The sequence below is a fragment of the Mesitornis unicolor genome, unplaced genomic scaffold, assembly GCF_000695765.1.
Source record: "Mesitornis unicolor isolate BGI_N332 unplaced genomic scaffold, ASM69576v1 scaffold2855, whole genome shotgun sequence".
Lineage (NCBI taxonomy): Eukaryota > Metazoa > Chordata > Aves > Mesitornithiformes > Mesitornithidae > Mesitornis > Mesitornis unicolor.
The window spans coordinates 13,645-29,073 of record NW_010186215.1 but is presented as its reverse complement, the minus strand read 5'-3'; the positions used below and the strand labels follow the sequence as shown (position 1 = coordinate 29,073).

The following is a 15,429-nucleotide window of genomic DNA, read 5'->3' as shown; positions in this document are numbered from 1 at the left end:
GAAGGGGTCCTACAGGAAAGCTGGGGAGGGACTTTTTACAATGGTACAGAGCGACAGGACATGGGGCAATAGCTTTAAACTGGAAGGGGATAGTTTAAGATTAGGCATTAGGAAGAAATTCTTGACTGTGAGGTGGTGAGGCCCTGGCCCAGGTTGCCCAGAGAAGCTGTGGGTGCCCCCTCCCTGGCAGTGCCCAAGGCCAGGTTGGACGGGGCTTGGAGCAGCCTGGGCTGGTAGAGGTGTCCCTGCCCATGGGGGTTGGAGTGGGGGAGCTTTAAGGTCCCTTCCAACCCAACCATGCTGTGATTCTATGGAAACACCTCCTAACGTTACAGACACCTCTCCCTTTCATTAAGGGCAGCATCTTGTCGTGTAGCTGCGGCTCACTTCCACCAGAACAAGATACGAGACACCTCTACTCCACCTTCATTACAGCGTGTTTTCTTACTTAATAAACTGTCATTAGCTTAAATGAACGGTTGTTATTAGCAGAGCTAACAGCCACATGATAATACTCCAGAGAGATCTCAACGCTCGTTGGTGCATTAAGTAAGAGCGGAGGGGCTGAGGTCAAGCACGTGTCAATGCAAATGAAGCAGCATTAGGCGCTAACAGTTTAATGCAACAGACTGCCTCAGATAATGGAAATTACAGGATAAAAAGAATGAAAGTTATTGATAAGTATACGAAGGGGAAAAAAAATGATAAAATGTTTCAAAGGGAAAGAAACAGTGTACCTTGTGATGTCTTTACACCTAGCCTAGAAAGTTTAATTTAATTGAAGATACCAAAAAACCAGAATTTTAAAAGATAATAAAGAAAGGAGTTGAAAACTGCCCTAAGAATACGTAGTAGAAATGCTTCTCATAGAAGGAGCTTAGAAGTACTGTACCAAAGTTAATTACTTAAGCTTTACAATGCTCCTTGGAGTCAGACAAATGATATTAAAACCCTACCATCTGAGTAAAAGTACAGTATTTTAAATTCATGAGCAGCAGAGAGAAGAAACGTTATGATTTCTACTCTTATATTTTTGAATCACTACAACATACCCTACGCATACATCAACTCAATAGAAACAAAGCTGCCCTCTACCTCTTCCACACCCCAACCACACAGCTAACTGAAATCACGAGGTTTGCCAATCATTAAAAATTAATACAGAACAGTTCCTTTAAGCATAAACACTTGTACACCTCAGCAGGTACCTGAAATGGGATACAACCCTCGAGATGACAGCTTCTCAGTTCTGTTTTCTAAAAGGCTTCTTTATCATCAATAAAGTCAACAACCCCAAGGCACAATTTTAGCAGGGGAAGGACTTCAAGGCAAAAAGTATCGGGAAAACAGCCCCAGTTCTGGAACTCAGAAGAAAGAGAATTTCAAGTCAAATTTTAAATTTTGTATTAAAAGCATTTCTACAGAATCCCAAACCAACGTAAGTCTCTTACTTCCACTTATGGCATTAATGCTAAAGTAGAAAGCCTGCTGCAAAGCAATACCTGAATCCCAGCTCTGCAACAAGAAACAGCAGCAAAATGAACGACTTATTACTGATTTTCCTTGTTCCAGCTGAAAGGCAGACAGTAAATTAAACACACGGCGAGAACTGCATTGCAATTTTGGTTATATTTCACTACTCCAAAGTACTTACAGTCTAAGGAGTCTGCTCGCTACACGGTACTTTAATTAAAAAGACTTTCCTCATATTATACTGAGAAAAGCCACAGGTAGCAGCTACACTCAAGTAACAGAAATTAAAAAACTCTCCTCAACAGCCATGCCCGGGGCTACAAACATCCAACATTCCTGGGGAACTTGTTAATCTCTCCAAATGCCTTCGTAGAGGCTTAACATGAAGTGCACAGAAAGGTACGGGACGCTGTTACCAAGCACACTGTTCTCCAAAGTATCTTACCTACTGAAGTCTCTCCAGTATTTCTCTCTCCCACACCACCCTTCTGACTGCCTCAGTAGCTTTAAGTGCATTTTTGCACCGCATTTTCACGTCTTAAAACACCTTTGACTTCTGACCATGTTCTCACTCACTGAGCAGCCCAGTTGTGCTGTAAAGCCCTGTAATTAAAAAAAAAAAATCCACTTTTTTTTGGTGAAATGCTTTGGCACGGAGACAAAGGAGCTGCTGAGCATCTCTACTTCAGACTGGTAGGTTCCTGATAGAAAGGTCAGATTTTACAACAAAGTAATACCCTTCAAAAAAAATTAACCCCTTACAGATCTTACACTCTGTAGAGCTAAGCAAAAATACATGGAAGGCATCGTAAGGATGCTGGCGGTGAACTCTGTGTGCTTTAACTATGCTGCATCAGCACATTTGAAGATGACCTAATTTACCTGCAAACCAATCTCCTCTCCCATGCAGCTGGGTGCCGTGCAAAGCACATTTAATTGAACGCAGCAACGATAACAGCCACCAGCTCGACTCCAGAAACGGAACAAACTGGGGACAAAGCAAAGTTGCAATAAGAAAGTGGGCAGCTCCGAGAAAAGCCTGATGCTATTATTCTCTTCAGGGAGTAAAGCAGGAGACATGTATTATTCTTTTTCTGACACAAGGAAACTGCAATACAAGTCCACCACATTGAAAGAGAAGTAGGCGTTGGAGCGTTTCCTGGCCTACTTCTTGAGAAACAAATTTGTGTCGCTTCAGCTTTGTATTTCTTGGGAAAAAAACATATGGGCTAAAGGAGAAGGGTGTGCTTTTGAATGAAACACACACACACACACACACACACATCAGTTCCTGGCTCCATAACATTGAATCACAGCATGGTTTGGGTTGGAAGGGACCTTAAAGCTCCCCCAGGGACACCTCCACCAGCCCAGGCTGCTCCAAGCCCCGGCCAACCTGGCCTTGGGCACTGCCAGGGAGGGGGCACCCACAGCTTCTCTGGGCAACCTGGGCCAGGGCCTCACCACCTCTAAGTCAAGAATTTCTTCCCAATATCCAGTCTAAATCTCCCCTCTTCCAGTTTAAAACCATTCCCCCTCGTCCTATTGCACCCTGCCCTTGTAAAAAGTCCCTGCCCAGCTTTCCTGCAGGACCCCTTCAGGAACTGGAAGGCTGCAATAAGGAATTAACATATGTAAATATGAAGTTAAATTCAGGTGCAGATCAGTCAAAAGGCTCCATACTTCCTTCTTTCTACCTTCCTTCTTCCTTCTTGTTGCTCTCCTCATGATTAAAAATTCAACTGGAAACAGAAGTTATCCACACCCCTGTCCTGCTGATACATTCCTGCAGTTTCACGGTGTTTTCTTACCTGACACCTGACGTGTTCAAGAAGCACATGGATGTGGCACTTCAGGACATGGTTTGGTGGACATGGTGGCTGACAGTTGGACTGGATGATCTTAGAGGTCTCTTCCAACCTTAATGATTCTGTGATTCTGTGACACAGTCCCACCCTGAAGGAACTGTCCTCCTGCTCTAACAGATCAAGTTCAGAGCGAGTGTTCACAGTTTATTGGAATTAAAAGATTTTCTTTTGTTTTTAAGACTCTATATACTTAGACAAAGTGGTACTAGTTCATTAAAATTGCAAACCTTGGCACATAAAAGCCAGGAAAAGCAAAGAAAGTAGCCTAGGCAATTTTGATTTAATTGTATTATGATATGACCTTTAATTACTTGATTCAACAACATCTCTTCCTTCGACTGTTTTTAGCTTTTCATCTCTTTGATTATTTAAACAAAAGGAAAATATTCATTTCTCCCTACGGGTACCTCACGGGTCAACAGCAGAGCCAGAACAAACAGATCAACGCCACAGACCTCAACGATTGAGTTAATTAAGTGATGGCTATGCAAAGCATATGGCCCTTCCAGATACAGAACTGCTGCCCCCAACCAAGCAATCTCCATCAAGTTCAACCACAGACCTAACTCTGCCACCTCCACCACTAAACCATGTCCTCAAGTGCCACATTCACACATCTTTTAAACCCCTCCAGGGATGGGGATTCCCCCCCCCCCCTGGGCAGCCCCTTCCAGTGCTTGACAACCCTTTTGCTAAAGAAATGTTTCCTAATATGCAATCTAAACCTCTGCTGGCGCAACTTGAAGCAGTTTCCTCTCGTCCTATCGCCTGCTACTTGGGTAAAGAGATTGGCACCCACCTCACTACACCCTCCTTTCAGTCCGTTCTAGAGCGATAAGGCCTCCCCTGAGCCTCCTTTTTATGCTTCCTGTTAAACAGAAAATGCACACATATGTGTGCCTGTGCGCTCAACTGCCACATAAAAGTGAACATTACTTTTAGCAATTTAGCATGTGAAAAACCACATCCTTTACATAAACACGTACATATTCGCACTTTAAGAGACCATACAGGGAAATTGAAAATAACTGAAATGCTTTCGACCTCAAACAGGAGGTCTGACTGTTCCCAACCCTCCCGATCTCTCCAAAGCTTCACAATTCAGAGGTGCTTGGAACCAGGTTTTTGGTTTGTTGTTTTTTTTTTAACACAACCTGTGTGAGGTGCAATTACAGAACAGCAAACCGGACCCTACCGGCTCTGCTCACCACAGTGCGTTATCGAGGTGCAGGAGGAACACAGAACGTGGATATCCAACATCTGAAGCTCACCTGTGCTGCTCTAGATGGATACAGAGCCAGAGACATAAAAGCTGCCACTTCCAATATTTAACTTCATACAGATGTAAGCTGTCACAAAACACCTTTGCATTGTGTTCATGCTACTGGGAAAAGCTGCCATTCTTTTATTAACAATTCTTCCCAGCATTTCTCAGTTGTTGCACATTAGAACCAGCAGCTGGAGAGTTCTGAGTGATAATGAAACCTGTAACAAGCCATCTTCAGCCATCTTTTCCAAACAATAAGGGAATTAAAATTTCAATTTAAATGCAGAGGTTTGAAACACGCTTCAGTGGCAAAATTACTTCAATTAATGTGAGAGGAATACAAAGGGCAGACCGCAGAAATGCGATGCAGCCACCAGAAATTGTGCCGTTACAGGGCTTGCATCAACCCAACGCGACGGCTGCAAAGGTCTAATTTCCACTGTACATATCACAAGGCTACAGGCAACAACATTAATCAGTGCTCCAATTTCAACGGGAGGGATACAGGCTCCTTGTCACATCACTCTGGGCTCTTCATAAGCCATGAGCATTTGTTTACCTGGAGGAACGAAACAAAAGGAGAGATCCATGCACGCTCCGCATCCCTGACCGTTTAGTCATCGTTTGATGTAATATTCAAATCATAGAAAAGGAGAAAGGAATTATCCCTGCAGCCAGTGAGTGATTACAGCATCACAGGCAGTGTTAACAGAAGGTGGCAAAAGCCAATGAGCCTACGGCACTTTTAGTCCATGAAGAAGCTCCGAGCGCAGGTAAGGTTGCTATTGCTTTATTGCAGGTACACCTCTCTCTGGTGTACTCTTTATTACAGGTACACCTCTCTCTTTATTACAGGCTCTTCTTTCTGATGTCCAATGCCAGGACAAGGGGCAATGGTCCCAAGCTGGAGCACAGGAGGTTCAAGCTGAACATGAGCAAAAACTTTCTTACTGTGAGGGTTACAGAGCATGGCCCAGGCTGCCCAGGGAGGCTGTGGAGTCTCCTTCTCTGCAGACATTCAAGGCCAACCTGGACACGTTCCTGTGTGACTTGGTCTGGTGATCCTGCTCTGGCAGGGGTTGGACTGGGGGAGCTTTTGAGGTCCCTTCCAACTCCTCATATTCTGTGATTCTGTGACACCTGGCTCCAAATGAGGATTGCAAGTGTCAATGAGCAGCTGAAATCGTGCCTTCAGTTTTCACTTGAGGTTTCTCTGCATTTTTTGATACATTAAAAAAAAAACCCAACCCTAACAGCTGCTTTTAATATCATTATAATTTGATTTCTTAGAAAAGATACTTTATTCTGGAAAACACGCAAACAAACAACAAAACACAGCACGGTAAACTACAGAAGTTCAGTGAGGTTTAATATTTGCTCTCTCTCTTAGCCTTGGGCAACCTTACCTACACACACAGCAGTTTGCATGTATGTATTGTAAGTGTATATAGAAAAAAATCTGCACACAATGCACTCCAATAAAACAGCACAAACACACATACTGCAAACCATTTCTAAAGTGATTATGAGATAAACCCTAAGTATTCTGACTTTAAAGTGATTTTATACCCTAAGTATTCTGATTTTTAAAGTGATTATATGATAAACCCTAAGTATTCTGATTTTTCTTCTTACTCTTCCTATGTTATATTCCAGATAGGAAATTAATTACTTTCCAGGAAAGATAAATAAAAACATTAAATAATTTTTTAAAACCCCAAAACCTGAAGAAAACCCAAGCAAACGGGCAAGTCCATCAATAAAAGAAAGCACTAACTGGTTAACACTTCAGTTGACACTGATGTTAACTCTGAATACCATGTTTTGCTCTACTACCCCCTTGATTTCCACCTGCTTCTTTATATCTCACAATTGCAAATATCAGACTAACTTCACACCCCAATTCCCTACATCAGAAACTTAGCAAAAGTTTTGGCAAAACCTGACTGACCTCTTCTCACATTTGGTGCCTCAAGTCCTTGCGTTGCTGCTCTGTTTTCAGGAATTCGAGCAGGTTTTACACATCATTTTGGAAAGTAAAATAAAAATTCCACTCCGCATTACAGAATCTCAGGAGTTGGAAGGGACCTCGAAAGCTCATCCAGTCCAACCCATGCCAGAGCAGGATCACCTAAACTAGGTCATAGAGGAACACGGCCAGGGTTTTGAATGTCTGCAGAGAAGGAGACTCCACAACCTCTCTGGGCAGCCTGGGCCATGCTCTGCCACCCTCACAGGAAAGAAGTTTTTTCCTCGTGTTCAGCTTGAACCTCCTGTGCTCCAGCTTGGGACCATTGCCCCTTGTCCTGCCATTGGACATCCCAGAGCAGAGCCTGGCTCCTTCCTCCTGACACTCGCCCTTTCCAAATGGATCCCCAGGAATGAGGGCACCCCTCAGTCTCCTCTGCTCCAAGCTCAAGAGCCCCAGCTCCCTCAGCCGCTCCTCATAAGAGAGATGCACCACTCCCTCCAGCATCCTTACACAACAGAAGTGGATACACTGCCCCTTCCCAGATGGGAAAGATAAAAGCCAATGGTTCATATTCGAAGGACAATGAGACTCCAAGGAGAATAAGGTGGAGAGGGCTCCTGGAAGATGGTTTTAAAACAAAAGAAATGGGAAATTGTGATCAGATTATAGAAAGACAACTGCATCAGCTGTGGCGTGAAAACGGAATATGGGCAACAGTAAAAACCAGGAAGGTGATGGCAGAGTGAAATCAGACAAGAGGATGTGACAGCAAGAGCAGAAACCCAGACAGGGCTACACATGGCATCAGAGAAAAGAGATGACGAGAATGACATCAAACTACTCAAAAATGTTTAAGAGGAAATCAAGTAAGTTTTAGAAAGTTGTATTTAAGGTAAAACGAGATAAAACAGAAAGAAGGAAATTAAAGTTTGAGTCTGAGCTCTAGGAATATGAGGTGACAACACTAAGATTTCCAGCTTTTCATCCTGTTGAATAATGACTTACTAAAAAGAAGTGAAGAGGCACAGCTAAGACAAATACAAAGGACAGTAAGGTTGAAAAAAAAAATAACAAAAGAAGGCAATGAAAAGATTTCCTTAAAGGCATTTGCTTGCAAACACAAATAGGAATGTGAACAGACATACTTCTTTTGCCTTCATTTTTGAATCCCAGACTGCTTAAGGTTGGAAAGGACTTCCAGAGAACATCTAAACCCACCTCCCTGCTCAAACACGGTCACCTGGAGCCCAGAACCACATCCAGTCTGGTTTGGAAAATTTTCCACCTCTCTGGGCAACTTGCTCCAGCGTTCAGCCATCCTGACAGTAAAAAAGTGTTTTCTTAGGTTCAGCCATAATCTCCCATGTTTCAACCTGTGCCCATCGACTCTTCTCCTGTCACTGGCCACCACTGAGAAAAGTCTGGCTCTGGTTTCTTTGAGCACTCCCATCACACATTTATAACCACTGAAAAGATCTCCTCGAGGTTTCTCTCCTCCAGGTGAAGCAGCCCCAGCTCTCTCAGCTTCTCCTCATACGTGAGATGCTCCTATCATAGAATCACAGCATGGTTTGGGTTGGAAGTGATGTTAAAGCTCATCCAGTCCAACCCTCATGGGCAGGGACACCTCCACCAGCCCAGGCTGCTCCAAATCCCGTCCAACCCGGCCTTGAACAGGGATGGGGCATCCACAACTTCCCTGGGCAACCTGTGTCAAGATCTCACTCCCTTCCCAGTAACAAATTTCTTCCTAATATCCAGTCTAATCTCCCCTCTTCCAGTTTGAAGCCATTAGCCCCTTTCACCATCTCTGCGATCCTTCACTGGACTCGATCCAGTAACTCCATCTCTCTCTTGTACTGGAGAGTCCAGAACTGGACTCAGCACGCCACACGTCTGGACTAAGCAGAGGAGAAGGATCACCTCTCTTGTAAAGTTTTTAATTACCAGCAGAAGACAATTCCAGGGAAGAAAGGAGTGGAGTCTGGTGAGGAAGTGTGCTTGTTAAGTTTAGAAACAAGAGAAAAAGAAAAAAAGATCACTATTAGAGAAGTTCAGGAAACTTCTACCTTAACCACAAGACTGGAGTTGAAAAAAGTGTGCTTGTTAAGTTTAGAAACAAGAGAACAAGAAAATAGATCACTATTAGAGAAGCTATTCACGAAACTTCTACATTCACCACAAGACTGGAGTTGAAAGGTATAAAAGAGATGGAATTGAAGAAGAAAAACACCTGAAGGGAGGAAAAAAAGAAAAATAGAAAAAAAGAGCTGGAAATCAGTAGAAAGGATCAAGAGTCCTGGTAAAAGACCTAGAGGAAAAAAGAGCTGGAAATCAGTAGAAAGGATCAAGACTCCTGGTAACAGACCTGGAGGAAGGCAATGAGAGGCAAACTCACTCAGAATAGAATCAGTTAGGTTGGAAAAGACCTTAAGATCATTGAGTCCAGCCACAAAAAGGCAGAGCCAGGGGCATCTTGAAGAGTTACGAGATCACAGAGAAGCCTATACATCCTCAGGAGAGCCTGGGGCAGCGTGAAGGAGGAAGATGCTTCAGGGAAATACTTGCAAACAGGCCAGATTGGGTTTTGGAAGGTTCTGGATCTAACGGCTGTGCTGCTCTTCTTTGATCGGAATGGTGAAAAACAGTCTCCTCTCTGAATATTGACCAAAGCTGTGAGTGCGTTCTGGAAGATGAACTAGGAGAGAAACAGGATAGTTCTTCCATAACATAAATGGGTTTGAAATAATTGATAAGATATAAAGATGATGATACAGGCAGGTGTCTGGGAAATTCGTTTTGAATGAAGCACCAGGTTGCAAAAGCAGAAGGAAATCCTGTGTGCAGATCAAATGGGTGAAGATCTAGATGGTTCGAGAAAGCATCGGGATGAGGACAAGCAAAGAGGTAAGTACAGCTCGGTAAAACAAGAGCTATCCAAACAGGATGAGGGACTGCAACCATGAGTCTAGGCAGGAAGGATCAAAACAAAACCAAACAGAAATTCCAGTACAAGAAAGCAGCAAGCGACAAAAGAAGAAACTAAGCAGGAAAAAAGCAAATCACAGAGATGGCAGCTCTGCCTGCAGACGATCAGACAGCTGCCCAGTGCGGTTCTGGTGGGCGCTGGCCCAGCACGAGGCACCGCATCTTACCAGCATGTCTGTCGCGTTGAGGTAGCGCTTGCTGGCCATGCACTGCTCCAGCTTCTGAGGGACCTGCTTGATGTTCTCGATCTCATCCAACAAATTCAGGACGTGTTTGTGCTCAATCCCTTCGATCCACAGCTTGCGCAGCTCGTCCCGCTTGCAATGCAGCAGCATCTTGCACGACAGCAGGTTCTCCTTCACCTACAAGTAACGTGTCAAAAGTTGAATTAAATCTGCCCCTGTAATTGGTGCTTCTAACACGGATCAGCCCTTTCCCACATTTACTTTATTAGGATTTCCAAATATATCACAAGAATATAACTACATCCAAGTTTCCTAAAATTTCTGGTTATTTCTTTGACTGAAAGGAAACAAGAGTACAAAAAAAATCCTGGAATTGATTTCATTGTGAAATGTATTTTAGTACAAGTTCTGTACCGCTAGTGAAAATTTAACGGCAGCATCATGACATGAACAAACGCAGGATTCTATTAAACCATGACCAAAGACTTATTTGCACATTTTCCAAAAATCAATTCAGTATTTTGGCATACAGCAAGAATCCAATTTTCAGTGAAAGCAAATAAGCCACTACTAATTTTTCTGCTGTAAACATTTTCCATCTGCCTATTAAATCTTTTGGCACGTCTCCTACTTCCTTCAAGGCTGGGGTCCGTTCCTTGAAACCTGACTGAGAACACAACCATTTTCCTAATATTTCAAGCAATACTGATTTTTGGGTAAGAGAGAAGGTTTTCCTGGTGAGACCGCATCTGGAATATTGTGTCCAGTTCTGGGCCCCTCAGTTCAAGAAGGACAGGAACTGCTGGAGAGAGTCCAGCGTAGGGCTACAAAGATGATCAAGTGAGTGGAGCATCTCCCTTATGAGGAGCGGCTGAGGGAGCTGGGGCTCTTTAGTTTGCAGAAGAGGAGACTGAGGGGAGACCTCATTCATGTTTATAAATATTTAAAGGGTGAGTGTCACAAGGATGGAGCCAGGCTCTTCTCGGTGACAAACAATGACAAGACAAGGGGTAACGGGCACAAACTGGAACACAGGAGGTTCCACTGAAATTGGAGAAGAAACTTCTTCTCAGTGAGGGTAACAGAGCACTGGAACAGGCTACCCAAAGAGGTTGTGGAGTCTCCTTCTCTGCAGACATTCAAAACCCGCCTGGACACCTTCCTGTGTAACCTCATCTGGGTGTTCCTGCTCCGGCAGGAGGATTGGACTGGATGAGCTTTTGAGGTCCCTTCCAATCCCTAACGTGCTGTGATTCTGTGATTCATCAGAACAAACAGCAGTTAAAATACAGTTCAATTCCGCATTTTCAGTAGTTATCAAGGTTATTACATCACCCAGAGAAACACCTTGATGTCTGCCATTTAGCTGGGGTTTTGAGCCTCATGCCATCCTCTCAGTGTGGCAAAGCCTCAACTGCTCTGCCTCTTTCAGGAAACATCAAGAGTATTCCTTATCCTTTTTTTCAGCCTGAATTCACAGCCCACATTCCCTGCTTTCAGGTTCTCCCAAAATCCTCCAGTAAGGTCAGTAAAACCTCGCTCTTCTTGCATAATGCAAATCAATAATACACATTAAAACGTGGAAGCAATTAACAGCGCAGCTTCACACATCGCTTTCACACTATTCTTGTTTTTGTGATAAGTTATGAATACGTAGGGTCCAACCTTTTCTCAGGCTGAACTCTCACTGAATTACACATGAAGGGAGACGCTCAGGAGTGGGCCCTTCAATTTATTTTTAAATAATCAGCCTTCAAAGCACTCGAGCAATCCCACTTCAGCTGCGCATTCTCCTACCTGGTCCATCTAAAGGCAGTTAAAAAAAAATCAGGTGAAACACATAGATGAAACAAAATATAGAGAAATGGTAAAAAACAGCACTGTGCCCATGTGGCCAGAAAAGCCAACGGCATCTTGGCCTGTATTAAAAACAGTGTGACCAGCAGGTCCAGGGAGGTGATCATCCCCCTGGACTCAGCACTGGTGAGGCCACAACTCGAGTGCTGTGTTCAGTTCTGGGCCCCTCACTAGAAGAAGGATGTTGAGATTCTGGAGCGTGTTCAGAGAAGAGCCACAAGGATGGGGAGGGCTCTGGAGAACAAGCCTGATGAGGAGCGGCTGAGGGAACTGGGCTTGTTTAGCCTGGAGAAGAGAAGGCTGAGGGGAGACCTCATCACCACCTACAACTGCCTCAAGGGAGGTTGTGGAGAGGTGGGTGCTGGTCTCTTCTCCCAGGTGATGGGGGATAGAACAAGGGGAAACGGCACCAAGCTGTGCCAAGGGAGGTTCAGGTTAGAGATAAGGAGGAAGTTCTTTCCTGAGAGGGTCGTCAGAAGCTGGCACAGGCTGCCCAGGGAGGTGGTGGAGTCACCATCCCTGGATGGATTTAAAGAGCGGGTAGATGAGGTACTTAAGGATATGGTTTAGTGGGTAGACAGGAACGGTTGGACGTGATGATCTCAGAGGGCTTTTCCAACCGAGCCATTCTGTGATTCTGTGAAAACAGTTGCTACATAAAACAGCTTCCATCCAGAGGCAGAAGAGATTAAATTTCAATATAGTAACATTGCACTCTGAAATGTCCTTCTGGAACAACAGAGAAAAATCCTCAGCCAACAGAAAAGCTAACGTAGGAGGGTCATAACCTGCTGCAAAAGCAGAGGCAAGCTAAACTGCATACAGAGTTCATTTCAGACTTAATCTCTGTTCAGTACCTTAATTTAAAATGTTTCCCTGACCCAGCACAGCATCACCAGTGGACTGCTGCTACACAGGGCCAAATTAGGTCAGCAGAACAATCTTGGGGCTTGAAGGAATCTCACAAGGCGTTCCTGCTCCTGTCCTGGCAAGAAAGATCAACTCTACCTACATTTGGGAGCAGGCGAAGGAGCGAACAGCAAATCTTTAAGAAAAAAACTCCCTTTGTAAGACCAAATTGGTTTTGCTTCATAATCCAGTTTTACAGTGGTAAAGTTGCATTCAAAACCAAGCTAATTCATACAAGAATTGACTACAAAAGGCAGATACACAAGAGGGACCTGGACTACCCATCACTTCCATGACTTCTAATGCAAGTAAACGTCTGTGCATTTATCCACCTTCCACAAGAGGGGAACATCAAAAGAAATTCTGATAGCGTAACACAGATTGATGACAAACCAGATCTGGGGCCTCCCACGAGATTAGGTCAAAGCTACTTCAATACATATTGACCAAAACTAATAAGAAAACTTAAATATCAAGAGGTCCTTCACCCTTACAGTCATCCTTCTAGGTGGGACCAAGGGTCACACCTCTGTATGTTTGTTTTGACCTCTGCAAAGCTTAGTATACTGTGTGAAAAAAGGCCACCGGCTACAGTTGATTTCAAATTTAGTTCAATTGATCTCTGCTTTCAAAGTGCTGAGCTTCGTACATAAATCCTAGAATGAACTCTTACCCTTGGAAAGCATCAGAATGGTCTCAATTTCTTTGAAAATGCTAAACTAATTTTAAAAGCCAGAAGGGTCAGTTCATAGCCCCCCAAAAGGGTAACAGCCTACTGCTCCTAGAGCACCGCTGTGATGAGACCTGCACAGAGCCAGGAAATCTTAAAAAATGAATAAATTTGGTGCCTGATTTGCAAAGCTTAGGTATAGCAAACTACACAGGAAAGAAAAGATAGGACAGGGGAACAAAGAACTAAAATATTGCTGCAGGGAGAGAGCAGATGGAACAAGTCCACAACAAAGAGCGCCAGAGTTATTTACTGGCACGCTACAGAAGTGTGAGCACTCAAAATACAGAAAGATACAGGGGCACGGAGTTCATGCACATTCACACAACAGAGCTGAGTTTGGAAATAGCACTAAAATACATATTCTCTGAGAAGAAAGCAAGCTGATGAATCACCCAGACTATATAGGAAGTGGTTGGAGGCCAACAGATCAAGATATGAAGAGCTTAGATGGAAAGGCGTTAGCATAGCAGCCCTTAAACTTCAAAACACTGATAACAACATGCCTAGACAATAAATAACAGGGGGCACCGCAAAGCTTTGTGCTTTGTTATCCTGTCTCTTGGTTTGTTTTTTAATTACTTGTGTTCTCAGAGAGAGAGCCTATGGAAAACATGTGGCTAGTAAGGCACAGCCTGTGACCAGTGCATTAGGACTGGATGGTCTGCTCCTAGCCTGGCCACTGAGAGACTTGAAAATCAGGCCTAGTACAGAATTAGTGGGTAACAGAGCTTTCTTAATTCATTTTTTTAGTTCAGCTCAGGATAACAAGTAGCTGGAAAAAGGGAGTGAGAAATAAAAGGTTAAAATTCTGTTGTGTTTAACATCTCTATCAATGATCTGGATGAGGGGATTCAGTGCACTCTCAGTAAGTCTGCAGACGAACCAAACTGGGTGGAAGTGTTCATCTGCTCAAGGGTAGGAAGGCTCTGCAGGGGGACCTGGACAGGCTGGATCCATGGGCTCAGGCCAATTGGATGAGGTTCAACAAGGCCAAGTGCTGGGTCCTGCAATGTGGTCACAACAACCCCATGCAGCGCTACAGGCTTGGGGAAAACGCCAGGCAGAAAAGGACCAGGGGGTGTTGGTTGACAGCGACTGAACATGAGCCAGCAGAGTGCCCAGGTGGCCAAGAAGGCCAACACCACCCTGGCTTGTATCAGCACTGGTGTGGCCAGCAGGAGTAGGGAAGTGATTGTGCCCCTGTACTGGGCACTGGTGAGGCCGCACCTTGAATCCTGGGGTCAGTTTTGGGTGTCTTACCCCAAGAAGGACATTTGAGGGGCTGGAATGCATCCAGAGAAGGGCAACGAAGCTGGTGAAGGTCTGGAGAACAAGAATTAGAAGGAGCAGCTGAGGGAGCTGGGGTTGTTTAGTCTGGAGAAAAGGAGACTGAGAGAGACCTTATAGCTCTCTACAACTCCCTGAAAGGACAGGGTAGAGAGGTGGGTGTTGGTCTCCCAAGCAACAAGCAATAGGATGAGAAGAAATGGCCTCAAGTTGCACCAGGGGAGGTTTAGACTGGATATGAGGAAAAAATGTTTTACTCCAAGAGTGGTCAAGCACTGGAAGGGGCTGCCCAGGGAGGTGGTGGAGTCCCCATCCCTGGAGGGGTTCAAGAAGTGCCTGAATGTGGCACTTGGGGACATGGTTTAGTGGCCATGGTGGGGTTGGGTTGACGTTGGACTTGATCTTAGAGGTTTCTTCCAACTTTAATGACTCTGTGAAAATGGGAGTTTGCAGCATCACCAACAAAAGGACAATAAACAGGAAAAGGAGGAGTTGCACGAATCTGTACCCAGAGTACACGCAACGGAGTGGATTCAATCACAGAAAAAAGCCACACTTCACCTGTTTGATCTTGTTGCGCGAGTTGGTGATGCGCTCGGTGATGCTCTGGTAGGTGCGGATGGCAGTGGTGAGCTCGGTGTAGTGCTGCACAATGAGCTCATCCAAATCCCGGTCACACTTCTCATAAGCTTCTTCCAGGCGGCCTTTCTCGGTCTCTCGGTCCTCAACGTCATCGCTGGTAGATAACGTCCTGAGGGCAAAAGGATTAGGAAAATAGGGATATTTTGAAATTATTGATAAGGGCAGGAAGCCTTTGCCTAAGAAATGTACCACCTACCACAGAGCAGTCACTGCTATCAGTCTGTACACTTCACTGAGTGTGGCTTATT

General features: G+C 44.4%; 1 protein-coding gene across 1 annotated transcript; it reads right to left on the bottom strand.

The window, feature by feature from the left end:
• Nucleotides 1-8,870: 8,870 nt before the first annotated feature.
• EXOC4 (exocyst complex component 4) lies at nt 8,871-15,290 on the bottom strand (the record flags this gene model as incomplete). The annotated part of the gene is made up of 3 exons (XM_010185084.1): nt 8,871-8,891; nt 9,736-9,930; nt 15,101-15,290. Coding segments are annotated over 3 exons (406 nt in total), but the record flags the coding sequence as incomplete, so codon positions are not given.
• Between the last annotated feature and the right edge of the window lie 139 nt (nt 15,291-15,429).